Consider the following 19,407-nt stretch of genomic DNA (forward strand, 5'->3'; position numbering starts at 1 on the left):
AAGATTTCTCTCTCTGATAGGATAAAAAGCATCTTTAATTTTTTTGCTTTTCCTGCAGCATCTAATTTAATGCTGTGTACGCAACAGTCTTTTAAGAAATGTAAAAACATACTTAGTTGATTACTAAGATCTATAGGTATCATTCAATAGAGGAACACAATTTAAGAGCTGAATAACTGGGGACTTCCCTGGTGGTCCAGTGGTTAAGAAGACTCCACGGCTCCCAATGCAGGGGTCGCGGTCTGAACCCTGGTCGGAGGGTTCAAACATACTGCATACCGCACGGTGTGGCCAAAAAAAACCCCATCTGAATAACTGGTAAAATTCTCTAGTCCTGTTCACAGGTCTATAGTTATCAGAGGATAACAACGTTTTAAGAATTCAGCTTTACCTATGGGATTCTCTCAAACATCCTGATAAAGGATTATTTGTAACATATGTTATTGTATTGCTATTTTAAATAATAGTTCTTTAAGTGTTTAAAAAAAAGAAAACCACCTAGAATAAAGTAAAATGATTTTATTATTATTATATAAAGAAAATTATATAGACAGAAAACATATAATGTACTCTGTTCTGGGACGGTCTCTTTGATAAGTTAATATTTGACCTATGACTGAACAACAGATAAGAACCACTTGAATATTCAGTGGAAGAACAGCAACAGTAAAGACCCTTTGTTTAGAAATAATAAAAAGACAAAAATGGTGCTTCCCTGGTGGCGCAGTGGTTGAGAATCTGCCTGCCAATGCAGGGGACACGGGTTCGAGCCCTGGTCTGGGAAGATCCCACATGCCGCGGAGCGGCTGGGCCCGTGAGCCACAATTGCTGAGCCTGCGTGTCTGGAGCCTGTGCTCCTCAACAGGAGAGGCCGCGATGGTGAGAGGCCCGCGCATCGCGATGAAGAGTGGCCCCCGCTTGCCACAACTAGAGAAAGCCCTCGCACAGAAAAAATAAATAAATATAAATAAAAATGTCAGACATCATATAAGCCCCACTCGCCCAACTTAAAAAAAAAAAAAAAAAAGACAAAAATGACTGGAACATAGTACATAAGGTACAAGTTGTATGAGGTTAAGTTGGAGAGGTTGGCAGAGGCCAGAGCATGTGGGTCTGATATGTCATGGTGAGGAATTTGGACTTTATTACTATTGTAATGAGAAGCCACTGGATAGTGTTTATCCAGATATAATCTGGTTTCTTTTTTGAATAGATCACTCTGGCTACTCTGTGGAGAATGCATAGGGAGTGTGCTGAGGAAAGCAAGAATGAAAGCAGGGAAAACAGGTTTTTTAAGTTATTATGCTTTAAGCTGTTACTTTATGTATACATGCATGCACACGTGCGTACACACGCATATTTTTGGTTTGATATTTTGGCATAGTTTTCTTGCATTTCTTTTCTAATTACTCATGCTTGATATGGGCAGCCCTATCACGAACTCGTATTGCTCCAATATAGGTGGGTTAATTTTCCTTTAGTTTCTTCTCACTTTATCTGATAATTGTTTTTATATTTCAAAGTACTTCAAATTGAAGAGTATTTTGTATGCTATTCGTGTTTCTTTTTTCTGAGGATGAAGGTAGCTAGAAGAGGGAGAGGTGTACCTGGTTTATCATATCCCTTTCCAAGTTTTATTGGAAGCAGTGTACCTGATTTCACTCTATCTAGTCAAGGGTATATCCTTTTCCCATGAAAGATGCTCTAGGGTCTTGAGAGATTCTTAGAAGATTTCATTTGAATTATCTTCATTTATCCCATGGCTGCTACCTTCCACTCAATGCAGATCTTACTCACCTCTTTTCCGCAGCTTTTCCTACTCTCCTCCCAGGCCACAGAGCAAATATAAAAAAACCAGTGGGAGAGGTCATGACTTTTGGGCCTTTTGGGTACCTCTTAACCTGAGCATTCACTCCCTCGGATGATCTTATCCTTACTATTCTCTTGGGTGTCCCCTTCTACCAAATCCTAGTACGTCTGGAGATAATGCTCTGGGTTATTTTCATTATTCTGCCTTTCTTTAGCTTTCCTCTCCAAGAGGAAAAATCAGAATAACAAGCCCTGGTTCTTCTTAGTCCTTCCGGTAAGAGGAATACCTGGCAGGGAAGAACTTGCCTCTTGAGGGATTTTCCAGGTCTTTTCCCTGAGTTATTCCCTCAGTTCCCATCTCTCCAGATAAGGAGAAAATTAGATCAAGCTTTTAGAATTTTAATTAATCCCCTTCCCTACTCTTCCCACCATTGCGTTCAGAAGGGAACAGAGTTTGCAGCCATGCCCATTCCTGGAATCTGTTACCTCTCTCTCTTTCCCTGCCTGTCATTTTTCAGAGGTTGTGGTTATAAATCCATGTGCAGATTCCCTTGTTGTGTTAGATGCAGAGGGTGTCAGTGGTCCTGGATAATTAACAAGTAAGGAAAAAAACACCTATATAGTAATAAGTAACTTATTGTGATAAGTAAGTAGGCACTATGTGGTGCCAGGCACTGTTCCAAGAACTTTACACATACGCTCATATAGACACACACCCATTTAATCATAACTACAAACCCTATGAAATAGGAATTAGTATCATCTCCATTTTACAGATGAAAAAACTGAATCACAGGGAGGTTAAATAACTTGCCCAAGGTCATATAGCTGGAATGTACTGAAATTAGAATTCAAATCCTGATCATTTGGTTACAATGTCCAGGTTCCTAAACAATACACATACTGTGCCTTCATATCAGAAATCTGTAATGAGAGTTTAAGCCACAGCTGAGGCCAAAAAACTGAAATATAGGGCACTCAACTTCTAGACCAAATAGTCTCAGTTTCATTAATTATTATTTATTAAATGCTTATCCCACTTGATAATCTTATAATCCTATCAGAACCATTATCTCAATTTTAAAGAAGAAATAACCTGAAGAGCTAAAGCAAGTTGGTTTAGAGCCAGCATGGGTATCTGAGTCTCTGAAACTCCAAAGCCCTGGTTATAATGGCCATACCTCTATTCAACTGTTTTAATTCAGAATGCATTCCTTTGTAACATTTTTTAACCTTTAAGTGATTTCTATTAACATCCATATAAGTTCATTTTGACTTATTGCAATAATTTTCTTATTCTGAAGTATATGGTAAAAGTCTATTTCAAAGATAGTACTTAGGCCTAATTTTACACATAGAATGCTAAAGAGTAATTCTGAGGGCAGAAGTCCATGGTTGAACTGACTGATGTTTGAATTAGGACACATAGGACTTGTCTAGCCATGCTGTAATTTTGTGAAACTCTGGTCACAGTAAGAAATAGCTTCTTTTATCCAAATGAATGCCATTCACTATATTTTAAAAAGGTAATTAAAATCTCAGCCAAGAAAATTAACTCATACATTGGAATCTATCCTATGGATTCTTTTATGTTCTAACACTTGGTTACTATCTCTAACCTTTGGTTTGCTTATGAGAGTAGGTAAATCATGACAATCCCTACTCCAAAAAATCTATACTTAGAAGAGCCAATGTTTTAAGAAAAAATATTAATTTATGACAAGATAATATTTTTCCAGAAACATACACTTACTTCTGCTTTTTTACGTGCTTCCATAGCTTTCATAAGCATCATATGTTGTCGCCTTCTCTCTCGTTCCTATTAGGCCAGATAAAATTAGGAATATAACTCAACCATAGTTAATAGTTTGATTTTCAAATGGAAAAACAAAACAAAACAGAACAAAAAAACTCGGTATAGCATGTTTAGCATTTATAGACAAGTCACAGTAAATACTAAATATAAGACAAGAATGGCCAGTCTGTGCATGTTTTAGTTCAGGTTTAGAAAGCAAATACAAGAACAATCAAAAGCAAAAAGGTAAAGCAATGAACATGGAGACAGTGTAAACAGAAGCATACAAGGTTTACTTATGGTCAGTTGTGATGCTCCTTCAAAAGCTGGCAGAACAAAAAGCATAATGGTTGGCTGGAACAGGTCAGTTACCTTACATCTGCTATTAGAAAAACCACAAATATGTACTACAGCCAATTAAACCAAAGGTTGTGCTGTTCTTAAATTTTTAGATCAGGCAGAAATTGATTTATATTCACTTTCACTTCATGGTTTTAGAATTAGTTATTTTTATTTCAAGTACACTATCATTTTGTAAATCCAATAAGCCACCGACAAATTAGAAAGTTTTTTTCAAGCTGTTATAGGCATAATTCATATAACAACATCAATGAAATGGGATACTCCTGTTTACTGATGTCTGCCACTTGATGCACTATTTAAAGCCACAAAAGCTGCACCATGGGCTCGTAAGTGGAATCTAAAAGGCACAGTATGAAAATAAGGTAAGCATTAGCTTACTTCGATAGTCTCATTTTACTTTAAAATAAAAAAATCACATAGCTATAGTACTGAATCATTCTTTTTGATTAAATATACGTGGTTCCCCCAAAGGGATATTTCTAAAAATTTCTAAAATTTGTCCATAAAACCAGAATATATTTCATATTCTCTCATCAACCTAACTCAAAATTCCCATTGTACTCAATGGCAGTTTTGCATCTAGAATGATGGGAGAATATGGGTCATAATTGTATCTAATTGGATAGTGATCCAACTTTCACTGTGACATCAGTAACATAAACTTTTAGACAGCAGCCTTATATAAGGCCTGCCCAATTCAATTGAAAATCTTGGAAATGTACCATATTTCTTTATAGACAGACAAGCAGATGTATGCAATGCACTGTGCTGTAAAGCCATGCAGCAGTATGTAATATGACAGCAGCCAGTGCTACACTTTATGCATTGCTATGACAACCATATCACAACCAAATCACAATGCGGTGTTAGATGTACAGAAATAAACATACCCATACCATATCTAGTCTATGCCTCTCCAACTCCTGGTAGAAAGAGTTGGCACAACATTATGAAACAGAAATCACAGAGTCATGAAACCAATTTTTAACCCCCCGAAAGACACCAATCCCAAAACCAGGAATTTAAGCAGGAATTACACTGGAACTTTTAAAGAAAATATCTTGAAGATATTTCCAAAAATAGATTTAAGAAAAATTATAAAATGTACATTTTGACAATTGTATAACTATGTGTCTACAGACCTGATGCTTTAGAAGAACAGCTTGTTGTCTTCTCATTTCTTTTTCCTTAAAAATAAGAAACTTTTAAGATGGATTTTTAGGGAAAATTTAGAACATGCAACAAGTATTAAAAGTTCCTTTTCTGAGATTCTATAGTCTTCCATTAGGTTGAACCATATGAAACTGCAAATATCCAATAATTTTTTACTTATAAAGTGGCAACTTCATATGGTTCTACCTAATATATAAAAACCGTATGACAGGAGCGAGAATCCTTATTCAGTAGCCATTTAGAGTTGAAATTCAGTGATCTAATAGCAAGCACACTTCAATGACCCATTCACTGAACTGACTAGCTAGATAGAGCATATCAGATACAACTGGCACTAAAAAAAAAAAAAAGGGAACATAATGAAGCAACCCTCAAATCTAGCTAATTAAAACTCTCTCCACTCTGAATATAAATCCCTAAATACACTCTGGGATTAACAGCATCTATATCATTTCTATCACTGTGTGGGAATGAGAGTGACAAGAGAAAAGGAATCAGCTTGAGATTTTTATGCCCACCTATGATTGAGGGCACCATCCCAAAAGGGTAGGGCTTAATACAAACAGTACTGGGAATGTCACCAATCTGAATCTTTTTATAAAGGTAAAATATGGATTAATTAATAGTAAGGGCAGCCATTTTGAAAAGGAGTAGAAATCTAAAGAACAAAGTAAGAGAGTCTATGTAGAAAAAGGTAACAAACAGTTCCCTGGTTTTATAAGATATAGCTGTAGTGGCTGTTTCTTGAACTGGTAGGACCACATGGCTGCCCAATTTCAGTAAATAACTATCAGAAAAAATGGAAGGTAACGGGTGTAATGTGTGTCGGGGTGGAGGCTGGAGGGGGAGTGAGGGTCCAACTCTCTTATGTTTCAGGCCAGAAAATCAAAACCAAAACATCCCCAAACAACACATCAAGTTACAATAAATAACAATGGCTAATTTTATTATTGGTAAATTATAGCTGATAAAGTTAGGTTTTTGTTTCTGTAGGCTTTTCGCTTTTTAATAGTTAAAACAGTTGTTAGACATTAACAAAGAGAACGTTTTAATCTAAGGAGAGAATCAGATTTCGAACACAATTTGAAACTTAAACATAAATGATACAAAATAGCTCTGGGGAGATCTTATCCATCAAAACTACATACAGGTATTATGCAATAGTTTGCATTTCTGATTTGGTCTGCTATTTAAAGAGCTCAAAGTATCACACAGAACCTGTATAATGAAATATAAAAAAATACATACAATATACATACAATAAAAACACACACTATACACATGTTTTATCTGTGCTAAACATTTTTTTAGATAGTTATTTTGAGGAGGGCTTTTTTTTTAAATAATTGATACTGGTATAATATCATACAGTTTTTATTTTTGAAAAATGAAAACTGATTCTCATCTAAACTAACCTTTATTCGTTTCTCGGCCTCCAATAATTTGGCATTTGCTGCTTCTTCCTTCTTTTTCTTTTTTGCCTGTGCATGCAAAACAGGTCTCAAAGTCATGCAACAGCACCACTGCAACTTGAAAGTAATCTATGACTTGAAAATGGAGCTACATGCCTCACAGGTACAAAACAACATGGAACATATATGTAAACAATTATAGATTTTCCCACAGTTAATATTGTATTTAACATACTAATTTCATTTCTAATGTATAGATTAGCATTAAGATATAAAAAATTCTTAAATTCATAAGAGTATGTCAGCTTTTCTTGACTTCTTCAAATTCTATTAAAAGTCTGAAATAATTGAGTGTTTATTATTTTACATTAAAACTTAATCACAGAAAAAATTATTTTATGTAATTTTTCCTTTTTTTCTGATTTTTAAAAGTAAAACATGATCACCATAAAAAATTTAGAAGACGGGATAGATTTTAACTGATAATAAAAGTTATTTAAATAATAAATCAGTAACATTTAAAAATGAACATGTCCACTTTATTTGGATTTTTTTAATACTTGAAATTTGAGATAAAATAATCCATTACTCAGCTGATGTAAATGAAACACATTAAATCTGATTTTCTCTAGCTGTATATTGTGATTAAATTCAAGGTTTTTTAAAAAGATAGAATGGAAACTTATAATCTTTCATGAAGTACATTTTGAATATCAAGGTCATGATACCAAATCTGAGCATCATAATGTTAAAGTCATTAATTATCTAGTAGTTTGATAACTATCCAGTAGCTATTGTCAATTTACTTGAAGATAGGAGTACTTTTGATTTGGATTTTTAAAATTAATTAGAAATGGATAAGGAAACGTGTATATTTCTAGAAGGAATAATCATGTAACATAGAACACTTCAGCTATTTGACACCCTCAGGGAATAAATCGTTTATACCAAGAGTTTCCTGAATAGCTGGGAGGTTATAGCAATTTTGAACATTAGAAGTTTATTTTCACTATTGTGGATGGAAATAATTTTGAGATATATACTGCTTAGACACACTACACTAAATATAATTTGGCTTTTTCTTGATGACTTGGGGCAATTATTCTGAACATCAGTTATTATACTGTACAGTTCCACAGAGTAATGCCTTTCAGCTGTTAAGGTGTTGAAAATTGCTTGCTATTCAACTAAAAGATTACAGACTCTTGCTAGGCTTTTGAATTCCTATACATGCTGGTTGGAGTTTTTCTGTATTTTCCCTTGCTATCTTGTGGCTATTATTTTACTGATTCCAATATTTGTCCTCTAGTCCTATTCCATCAGCTTGTGGGGAAGCAGGGTATATTAGAAGCCAGAAAAACAAGCTGATTAAACTGTTTCTATGTTTAAAATTTACTTTCACTCTTGTAATATTTTATTTCTAAATTAAAAGTAAATATCTGACTATAAGTCCTAATGAGTTTTCTAAAAGTAAAGAACACGAGTTTCAGCACATGAACCTTATGACACCTATACTGGCTGTTCAGAAGTTTTCCCGTTTTCTTCTTCTCTTTTGTCTTATTTCCTGGGTTGTTAGGATTAGAAGTCTGCTAAATAAAGTTCAGATAAGGTCTTACTCTATGCATTATGCTTAAAGAGAATTTCTGATGGACATATTAATTTGTATGAGTGACAGAATATGTAGGTAAGATTTTTATTTTTGTAGACTTTAAAATATATGACTATATTACTTTAATCATATCACATTTAAGAATTCTACCTCTAGAATTTGCTGGGCTCGAAGCTCTTTTTCCATTCTGATTTGTTGTATTCTCTTAATTTTTTCCTGTAGAAAAAATTATAATAATTTAAGATAATAAAATAAACTAAATATCTAGGTGAAAAGTATTTAAGTCGAATCAAATAAGTTAAGATATAAATACAGAGTTACCAAAGGTTGCCCATGGTGGATGTAAAATTTAATTGTTTAGTTTAACATCATATATATGTTCATGTCAAATTAACATGACTTTATAAAATTTCTCAAAACAATTTGTAAAATACAAATGCTAAATATGTATACAGAAACTAGGTAAACTAAACTCATTTAGCCTGTGGATTTTTGTAAGTATCTGCAGTTACAATTATACTTAGTTTTAAATAAATATAGGACAGAAAAGTAGACAAATAGTGTATCAGGAGTGAGAAAACCTAAGGCTAGTCCTGAGTTACTGTCATTCATTGGATGATCATGAGCAAAGAATAACTACTCTTGCATAAAATAGGGAGAGGTGTTTGCCCTCTCTCACTATGTCATAAATAAATTAAAAGTGCTTAAAAAAGTTTGTGGCAGGGGCTTCCCTGGTGGCGCACTGGTTAAGAATCCGCCTGCCAATGCAGGGGACATGGGTTCGAGCCCTGGTCTGGGAAGATCCCACATGCCGCGGAGCAACTAAGCCCGTGCGCCACAACTACTGAGCCTGCGCTCTAGAGCCCGCAAGCCACAACTACTGAAGCCCGCGTGCCTAGAGCCCGTGCTCTGCAACAAGAGAAGCCACTGCAATGAGAAGCCCGCGCACCGCAACGGAGAGTAGCCCCCGCTCGCCGCAACTAGAGAAAGCCCTCGCGCAGCAACGAAGACCCAACGCAGCCATAAATAAATAAATAAATAAATTTATAATTAAAAAAGTGTGTGGTGCCACACAACTGTAATAGATTATCATTAACAATTTCCATACTATAATTTCTTACTTCACATGATGAATAACATGATAATATTACATTGCTTTTAACTACTACAATAAGCCAAATTCAGAAAGAATCTGTAATGTTATTTTAAAAAGGCTTAATTAAAAGTGAACATTCTAGAGAATGATTCCAATGACATAATTGGTGTTCACACTGTCTAAATTTAATGTACTAGTTATTGTTTTAGAATTCAGTGATTATCTAAAGTTTGATAAAACTACATTTTGATTTAAAAACATTATCTCATATGCTATCAGCACAATGTTAACAATTTCATGTTCAGAAACCCCTTTGAAAGTCCCAAATTGGTACTCAATAATAATACATAGTTTGCCCCAAAACACCCCAATTTTCCTACTAGCAAATTGCATTTGTCGTAGGATTTCCAGAGCGAACACATTTTATACTGCTGAATGTTATAATACCTGTTCCAATTTCCAGATGCTAGCTGTACCTTTGCAAGCTATACTTTAACGTTTTTAAACATTTCTTTTTATGCACACTGATATTATTGATCTCAATATATACATACATATACCTATATATACACACACACATATATATGGTAGTGGTGTCATTAGCATTAGCAGAGATAAACATTATTTATAAGTTATTATAATACAGATTCACTTTATAATACTGGGTATCCAACCCCTGAACTGGGCACTTTACATAAAATATCTTATTGATCATAAAAAGAGTTGAAATTATCTTCTTTTTACCTAATAGAAAGCTAAAGTTCCTAGAGAGTAAATATTTTGCCTTAAATCAAATAGTAAATACAGAGCCTTGGTCACATTCCAATGCCTTTGTTCCTTCTGCTTCATAATAATGCTTCTGTAAGCTTCCAGAATATTGTCTTGAGGACTATCTGGTGATACTGGCCTACTAGGTGGAAAAAATAATCCAGAAGCACATGCTACTATTTTATTCTAGATCTAATGCTGACTTTAAAATAGGCCTTATGTAACTGACTATGTGAGTAGACCTAAGCTATACTTTGATTCACTTTGTTGGCAATAAGGAATAAGTCAGATTGCATTCTGAAACTAGCCTCAGATAAATATCTTGATAAAGCTCTATGATCAGCTCATTTGTATTAACATTGCTGAAACGTTGGGACTCCAATGCTTTTTTTTTTTTTTTAACATCTTTATTGGAGTATAATTGCTTTACAATGGTGTGTTAGTTTCTGCTTTATAACAAGTGAATCAGCTATACATATACATATATCCCCATATCTCCTCCCTCTTGCGTCTCCCTCCCACCCTCCCTATCCCACTCCTCTAGGTGGTCACAAAGCACAGAGCTGATCTCCCTGTGCTATGCAGCTGCTTTTTTGATGAGCAGCAAAAAACCATGTATATTTAGGTTGTAGCCACTTCAAGACTTTAGGATCACAAAGCTGAATTTAAAGTGCTGATAAGATTTGATGGATCTCTAGCCATTAGGAAATAGGATAAGCTATGAAAAAGTAAAATATTTAGAAACAATAGTATTTCACTTTAAAATGAAATATAAACTTATTTTTACATATATGTGATATACAGTAAATATTTATATTTTAATAAAGGCATTCATTAGACTAGATATTTATAAGTCAACCTTACAGTGTCTTTAGCAGTGACAATTAAACTAATTGGAATTAACAAACTAAAGGAATTCAGGTGTACAGCTGACTACTTTAAATTACGGTAAAAGAGTTTACCATGCAGTTTGGTGTTTTATATCATCTTTTAAAAAGTGAGCATTTGCTTTGTGCCAGGCACTGTTGCATGTACTTTACATTTATCACCTCATTTAATCTTCAGATAATGCAGTTATTTTCTTTCGCAGTGGAGGAAATAGAGACTTAGAGGTTAAGAAATTCATCTAAGGTTACAAAATTCTTAAGTAGCAGAGCCCATATTCAACTCTTACAGTCTGCCTGACTGTAAACTAAATTCTGAATCCCAATTCCATATCAACTCTTTCTAATCATACTGCTTTAGTCAATACTAGAAAGAACCTTCGAGACAGCCACATCAAATCCAACCCAAGCCATTTATTTAGCAGTTATTTATATAATAACACAATTGACTTTATTTCATACTCAGAAATAACTACTTGCCATTTCAAATTTTTTAAAGAATATTAGTTATCCCCATTTCCTTTCTGCTTTAATGATTACAGTGAATATATGGAGATGGGAGAGTAGTTTACACATTCCCATCTTCAATAAAGTTGAATATCTTGTCATGTAATACTTTACCTGTAAGAATTTTAAAATTACTTTATTTACCTATACTTAATTTTGAAAACTACACACAGGAGAGGTATTGTAGATATACAACAGAATGCTGCTGAAATGATGCTTTTTTCATTTTTTGCACTATAGTTGGCTCTCCTTATCTGAAGGTTCTGCATCCATGTTCTCTACCAACCATGGATCAAAGATAAATTAGAAAAAAAAATTTTCAGGAAGTTCCTAAAAGCAAAACTTGAATTTGCCCCATGCTGGCAACTACTTACATAGCCTTCACATTGTATTAGGTATTACAAATAATCAAGAGATGATTTAAAGTATACAGGAGGATGTGCATAGGTTATATGCAAATACTACACCATTTTACATAAGGGACTTGCGTCTGTGGATTTTGGTATCCATGGGGGTCCTGGAACCGATCCCTTGTGGATACTGAGAGACGACTGCAGTAATTTTTTAGTAACTCTGAAAGCAATCACAAGCAATGGAGGCAAACCTTATTCTATATAACTTTAATTTAATTTTTTACTAGTATTTTACATGTTTTAGGACAACAGCTTTTCTTATTAAAATTTGAATATTTAAGGAATATCCTTCATTTACTGATACATTAATTTAAAAAGTTTGAAAGTTATTCATGATGTCAACTTATATTCAAAGTCTATCAGGATATTAAAAGTATTTATACAATTACTGTTTGGTAATCAATACTTAGAAAAACTTGGAAGTAGAAGACTTCGTTTTAAAATGAGGTGAATTTTAACTAATGAAAGAGGACAATTTTCTAAATAAGATACATAACATTAATGTGAAATACAGTTATTTCAGAAATCAAAATGAAAATAATGTACATATAGAAAGATACAGATAGATCCCCAAAACAATGTCTGTGTTTTAAAAATCAGTTTCAATGAATAAACATACCTGTTGTTTCATAATCTTTATCTGTTCTTTTTGCTTTCGCTTCTCCTCAGCAGCCATTATTGCTATGATGAAAAATCAAGGCACAGATATCATCAGAAAAGGAACAAAGAGATGCCTCTTATGAATTACCCAATACTCACTCTTCAAGTTTATGCTACCATTTAAATCACCCACCTCGTTGTTTTTTAGCTTCTTTGGCAACCCGAGCCTGTTCCTGCTTTTGCAGTTTTCTCAAAAGCTTTATTTGTGCTGCTTGCCTGGCTATTTCTGAAAAATACAAAATTTCAAGGAATGTTATTAACAACTTTACATAACTGCTAACCTAAAAACAATTCCTGTGAAACTGGTATCATCATGAAGGACATAATTTTTAAGAAAATTGCCAAACATTAGATACCAAGTAGGAGAACCTCAGAAAATGTCATGTTCATTTCCCCTAGAAATTGCCAAACTATTTCATCCAATATGATCCTGTATACATAACAAAAATGATGCCTCTCTTAATCCGCATCACAAAGGCTAATATAAGTACATTTTTTTCACATTTCATGAAATCCTCACTTAGTATGAAAGTACCTGCTAATATGTAAAAAAAAGTGATTCAGCTTCAGTCTTAAAAATAACAAAATATATAAAAAAAAGAAAAAGAACCCAAAATAGAACAAAGCTCCCAAACTTAGCATTTCAATCCGCTATATAAATGGTAAAATTTTTGAATCCATTGATATTTTCATTTATGAAGGAAAGCGACTAAATCTCCTAAATAAAGAGTACAGAATGTCAATGAGTTTTAAGGACAACCTAGTTCTCATACTTTTTAAGGACAAATGTATGAAACTGGGAAAGACTGACATAATTAATGGTCCCAAGTCTTCATTCCTTGACTATCCATGCCATTTGTAATGTGACTTTGCGGTCCCCTCTCATCAAGACATGCGTGGAATATATTTTCTTGTTCCTTGATTTTGAGTTCAGCCATGTGATCTTCTTTGGCCAATGGGAATGTAAACAGTGTGATGCAAGTAGAAGTCTGAAAGTATACCTGTACTCTTTCTACTCTTTTTACTCTTGTGCCTTGCTCTTTACTATGAGGACATGTTCGGGCTATGCTGCCGGAGGTTGGGACACATGGAGCCAGTTGACTCCACTAATGTGAAAAAGCCCAGCCAAGATCAGCAGAGATGCCTAACTGCCTAACTTGCCACCAGCTCATTCCATCCGCACAAACAGTTAATGCTTAGAGTTGTACACCACTGAGGTTTTGTGGTTGGCCTTAATGTGGCAATAGGTAGCTGATACAGAAAAGCATGTAACGTCACACTTTCTTCTGCTGGCAAACTTGATCAAAATACTTCTAACTATAAAAGTGGTGTATCATAATATCATTCATAAAATCATTTTAGAAAATACCACTTTACATTAGACATTGTTTTCAACTTTGTAGCAGGTGAAGAATTTTAAGAAACTTATATTCACCGATAATGAATATGATTAGGTAATCACTTGATTACCTAATCAAGTGATTGATTCAGGTAATCATGTGATTCGGGTAATCACATGATTACCCGAATCACTTGAGCTCTACTCATAACTTCCACCATTTATTGAACTGTTGTATTAAACTTACATGATCTTGTTTAATTTTCATAACAACCTTATGAGATAGGTAACATTATGCCCAGCTTACAAATGAAATAAACTAAGGCTCACAGCAGTTAAAGAGCAGAGCCAAGATACACACCCAGGACTTTCTGACTTCACAGTCTATATGTTACTACTTCTAAAACCCTTAGAGAAATTTAAATGCCTTGAGATTTTAGAAAGAAACTTAACCCTATGTCCTGGTAACAGCTGAGGTGCAGTTGGTTACTATGGTTGATTTTCTATCATGAAGACTTAAAAAAAGGGGAGGGGATATAAGAAGGTTTGATTTTATCTAGGAAACTTGAAGTGTTAATAAAAGATGAAATAGAAGCTGATACTAACGTATACCTCCAATCTTCCAATAATTTTCAGTATTAAGACGTTTTAAGCATCATCAAAAATTTCTGAGCCGCATAAAAAGGATTCTCCTGTTCACGAAATACTCTGGGAAATAAAAATGTATAAACTGGCCTGCAGAGTTAGCAAGCTCTGATAATAATACACCTGCAGGACACTGTTCTCATCTATGATAGATCCAGGTAAACATTTTTTTTTAACATATAAGAATTGAAGGCTTTCACTGAACTCTGATATAAAGACCTAAATCTGCCTTAAAATATAAAGGGTTGCTAAGTGGTTAAAAAAAAATTTCCTAGAAAAGGTGGCATAAGTATGATGTTTTGTTCCAAGCTAAACTGATGCTTTCTAATAGAAGTTTGGCTTATAATAAAGAAATTTTTATCACATATATTGGCGTATTTTTGTATATGAATGTATCAGTCAATTTCAAACTCCACACAAGTTCTCAGCAATTTTCATGTTTAAACTCCTGGAAAAGAAAAACATTAAAAAGCTCAACTCATATCTTTTCACTTTAGCAAGGAAGATACAATTTGGATTAATCACTTAAAATTTATATAGCTTAACTTTCATGTTACGAACAGTCGGAGAAAACATGAAAAAAAAATGTTAAAAGAAATTAGACACTGTGGAGGAAGGAGAATGAGTTAGAGACCGAGAAAATTCACTCAGGCTCTGAGGAATAAACTGCTCCCAATATCTTCTCATTTATTTGGTTTATGGTTGCTGAATATATTATTATTGTAATGAGCATTTGAAATATTAATTTGAAAACTATCTTTCATGGTTGAAGAATTTGTCTCTTTAAATTTCAAAGGTAAAAATTTATTTTGAAATAAAGTTTATTTTCACTTAGAATTAGGGATATTTTACATATACCACACTTCTTTGATTCTAAGATGCATTTTTACACACGTCTAAAATCAGAGTGTGTTTAAAAATTGGCAGCACTTTTCTTCCTTAGTGGAACATCTTAAAATAACGGGGCATTGCATAGACTAGGGCATCTCAGATTCTACAATGTATGAAATGGACAAGTGTTACTCGGTATCTCAGAAAATCTGAGATATGAATGGTATTGGCCAATTAAGAAGCAGGTTTATTTAGAAAGGTTAAAAGTTTTTTTCATATTCAAACTTTGTCAGATTCTTATTTGTATTCCCTGAGAAATTAGAGACCTCTCATTTCACAACGCTTGAAAGTACATTCAAAGTTTGCATTTATTTTACTGTTCTGAATCTTTCTTCAAATTAAGTCCAGTTGTTCAGCCTAGTTGAGTCCTTGTACGATGATAATATATAACAGAAACTTATAGAATCCCCTTGGATAACCCCCTCAAACTGTTAATGTAGAAGCCTTTTAGAAATAAAAGGGGTGATAGTGATTCATTGCTATTTTCTTTTCTTCCCAAGGAAAAAAAAATGCATATTATATCACATTTGCTTGTACATATTAATAATTATTATTTATCTATTGTTAAATATTTAACATTTATATACATGCGAGAAAGAACATATATACACAGTAAGGTCAAATGTAAAATAATTTGCAAAATGCAATATAATACAACAAGGGAAAAGCATGTAATGGAATACAAACCAATTTGAAATCTAGAGGGAGAAAAAACATTGAGTAAAAGTTGAATAATCAACTTCTATTTTGTAAAAATTTAGTTACTTTTGCAAATATAAAGTTGCCATTTTGGATACTAAGTATTAATGCTATTTGTATAAGATATGCAAAACATGCATGAAGAGCCCAGACTTTGGAAATCAGTTAATTTCAAGCTTTCTTATTTTATGCAAACAATGCACATTCCCCACTATTATACATTCTTTAGAAGAGGCAGTGGTATATTGACAATACTAATTTAAAAAACTCATCGTGTACGGCTGTATCTGTTAATATATTAACTTATTTTTAAACTTCACTAATAACTATTCAAGGGAGATAAACGTCTTAATAGAAACCAAACAGAATAACTTTTAAAAATATTTTAAAAACATACTAAGACAGAGAAAAACTTATACAACATTAAGTTACATACCAGGCAGTTAACTTACGTGCCACTGGTGGAAGTATGAACTGGTGCAATCTTTTTGGAGATAATATTAGCCTGCTATTTACCAAAATTGAAAATGCACACACCCTTTGATTCAGAGATTCTATCTCTAGGATTTTATACTATAGATAGCCACATCTGTAGAAGGATGTGAAGATATGTGTAATATGTACTTACTGCAGCACTGTTTGTGATAGCAACTATCAGGAAATAGCTAGAACAGTCACCAAAAGGAGACTAATTTAATGAAGTATTGTAGAATCATACACAGTATCACTCACTATTCAGCTATTAAAAGCATAAGGTTGATTTTTAAGTGCTGATACAGCAAGATGTTCAAGATAAATTAAGTGGAAAAAAAGGCAAGCCGAATAGTATGTACACTATAAGCCATTTATTTTAGAAATCAAAAAGGATATATATGTAATACAACATATTATATATACATATGTATATATATGAGTGTTTGAAGGCATGTGTGTGTAGGAGTTTATGTACAGTTTATGTATAGGAGTCTCTGATAGCCTAACAAAAAACTTTTAATAATGATTCCACTCATGAATATCTTTTACAGAAAGTTTTCTGTTCTATGAGCTTTTGTCATAGATATTTGTTTCATAACAAAAACAAAGGAGCTATGAAGAAGTCAACATTATGATGTTGTTTACAATAAACAAATAAGTCAGGCTTTTCCCCCAGAGAAAACCTATGAGAAGTAAAATCCTGTTAGTCTTCTAAGTTAGTTCTTATTGTTGAACTTTTATTTTACATTGATATATATGTTTATATATATGCTTGTGAATATAAGACACCAACACATATACTGATATATATTCAGATAGCCTTCACAAGAAGCCCTTCACAAGAAGAGTCTTCCCAGTTGTAACTAGTAACTCAAACTCAGGGAAGGACTGTTTTATTTTTGCCAGCTTTTTCTGTGTCAGACATAGCCTGGGAACTTAATGTTAACAATTTATGCACACTTTTGAGTCATAAATACATCTGAGGTTATTATGAGCACTTTGTGCTTGACAGTGATACTTTCTGATGGTCTTAAAATAAATATTTGTGAATTAAATCTATTACTTGGGCATTTTGAAAATATCTGTAATATGTGCATACTACAGAAGAACCCAAAGACTGGGGTTACTTACCAGTAATTGGAGTTCTCTGACTGAAAATTTACTCCACAGATCCACATATTTTGGAGTTATCCCCTTGTACCACCTCAAGGAATCGGGAGCTGTTAAAATGAGAATTTCCAGAAGGTTGGCACAACCTTAAGGCATGTGCCGAGTGCTGGTAGATGCCCTTTCAGTGCAAGCCTTAAAAGCTTATCACCCACCTTTGTAGTTCTCAACACACAGGGTCTGTTGTGTTTATGAATATGGCTCTTGAAAGGAGCTTACCTAATCAAAGAACTCCAGTTACCAGTGGGACTCCTTATTTTCTCATTTTTACTCTAACACAAATATCTACTTTTTAGAAATTGAGAGCAGTGTTAATCTTTCATCAGTCAAAAATATAAGAAATATTTACACTTTTTAATATGACTATTACAGTGTCAGATGCATTCTGTTTCTTACCTTGAGCTTGCAGTTTTCTTAGTAACTTGGCATCTGTGTTATCTAGAAATTCAGCACTGCCAACATTTGGAGGTCGACCCTTCCGACGTCTCATCCTGGATTCCTCTCTTGCTCTCTGTCTATCTGGATTTGGTGGTCTTCCTCTACGACATTCCATTGCCCTGATACGGGGAATGACATCCTCTTCTTTCAAAAGACACCACTGCATTCCCTTTTAATTAACATTTTATAGAAATAAATATTACAAATGAAATAAACACAAGTGATCAATATGTCAGAAAATTCTAGGCAAATTCACAGATATTTTGAAATTTATAAAGCTGGTACAAACTTTAGGAATTTTATTTTTTAAATTAAATTTATATTTATAATTATTCATGGACTTGGCACCTTTTTGATATTCTTAATGAATTCAACTTTAAACACACAAAGAGATTTATATCTGTATCTATAAACATATAAATAGATATATATTTTTAAATAACCATTTCTGAACTACAATGACCATAAAGTTGGCAGATAGTTGAAAATTAGTTGTGTGATGACACCTCTGTGGATTGTTCTCATGGGTTAACAGTTAAACCAAACATTAAACTACCCAAATAATAGATGAAAATTCTCTTTATAGAAATATTAGAGCTAATAAATCAAGAAGGAATGTAAGAGTTAGAATACCAGCATCTTGCAATACCTGATGAATTAATGAGTCTAAGCACTGAAATTGAATGGTTGCCAATCACCAAAAAGAGAGACAACCAGACAGACATTAGCCTCCTGATGGAGGTTCACTCGATCACCTATAAATTAGTCTTGTCCCCTACAAAAGGAAATCAAATCTAGATTAGACTTAATTACTGTAACTTCACAGGAAAAATTGGGTGAGAAGTGTATGGTTAACTACACAGCAAAATCCAGTCGAGGAAATACTACAAATTTCTTCAACAGCTTCTTCAACAAATAAATTTCAAGAGGTAAAAAAAACTGTGGGACGATTAAAGGAGCCTTAAAAGATGTACCAAACAATCCCAATGTGTGGAGCTTACCTAGATATTGATTCAAATAGACGAACTGTTCAGAAACTTTTGACAGTTAAGGGAAATTGAAAATTTGAACAATGACTATTATTTGATGCTATCAAGGAATTATTACTTTAAAGTGTGATAATGGTACCATGGTACTCTTGTAGACAACAAGAGTCCTTATCTTTTAGAGATATGAATGGAAACATTTATAGAGGAAATAACATGTATATTATTTGCTTCAACAAATTATGGAAGAGGAGAAGTGGATGGGGGTATATGTAAAAT

The 19,407-nt window shown here is 33.5% G+C and overlaps 1 protein-coding gene across 17 annotated transcripts in view; it reads right to left on the reverse strand.

Moving 5' to 3' along the window:
* BAZ2B (bromodomain adjacent to zinc finger domain 2B) overlaps window positions 1-19,407 on the reverse strand; it is a 390,549-nt gene that overhangs the window by 58,293 nt on the left and 312,849 nt on the right. For 12 of the 17 annotated variants that reach the window (XM_061184127.1, XM_061184227.1, XM_061184217.1 and 9 more), the window contains 8 exons: window positions 18,101-18,311; window positions 12,623-12,715; window positions 12,449-12,510; window positions 8,312-8,377; window positions 6,556-6,621; window positions 5,110-5,154; window positions 4,864-4,890; window positions 3,563-3,628 (listed from right to left, as the gene is read on the reverse strand). In XM_061184127.1, coding sequence (XP_061040110.1) covers window positions 3,563-3,628; window positions 4,864-4,890; window positions 5,110-5,154; window positions 6,556-6,621; window positions 8,312-8,377; window positions 12,449-12,510; window positions 12,623-12,715; window positions 18,101-18,311 — 636 coding nt within the window. The remainder of the gene's footprint in view (window positions 1-3,562; window positions 3,629-4,863; window positions 4,891-5,109; window positions 5,155-6,555; window positions 6,622-8,311; window positions 8,378-12,448; window positions 12,511-12,622; window positions 12,716-18,100; window positions 18,312-19,407) is intronic. The other 5 variants (XM_061184246.1, XM_061184260.1, XM_061184198.1 and 2 more) reach the window with 1 other exon arrangement.

This window comes from Eubalaena glacialis, chromosome 1 (assembly GCF_028564815.1).
Source record: "Eubalaena glacialis isolate mEubGla1 chromosome 1, mEubGla1.1.hap2.+ XY, whole genome shotgun sequence".
Classification (NCBI taxonomy): Eukaryota; Metazoa; Chordata; class Mammalia; order Artiodactyla; family Balaenidae; genus Eubalaena; species Eubalaena glacialis.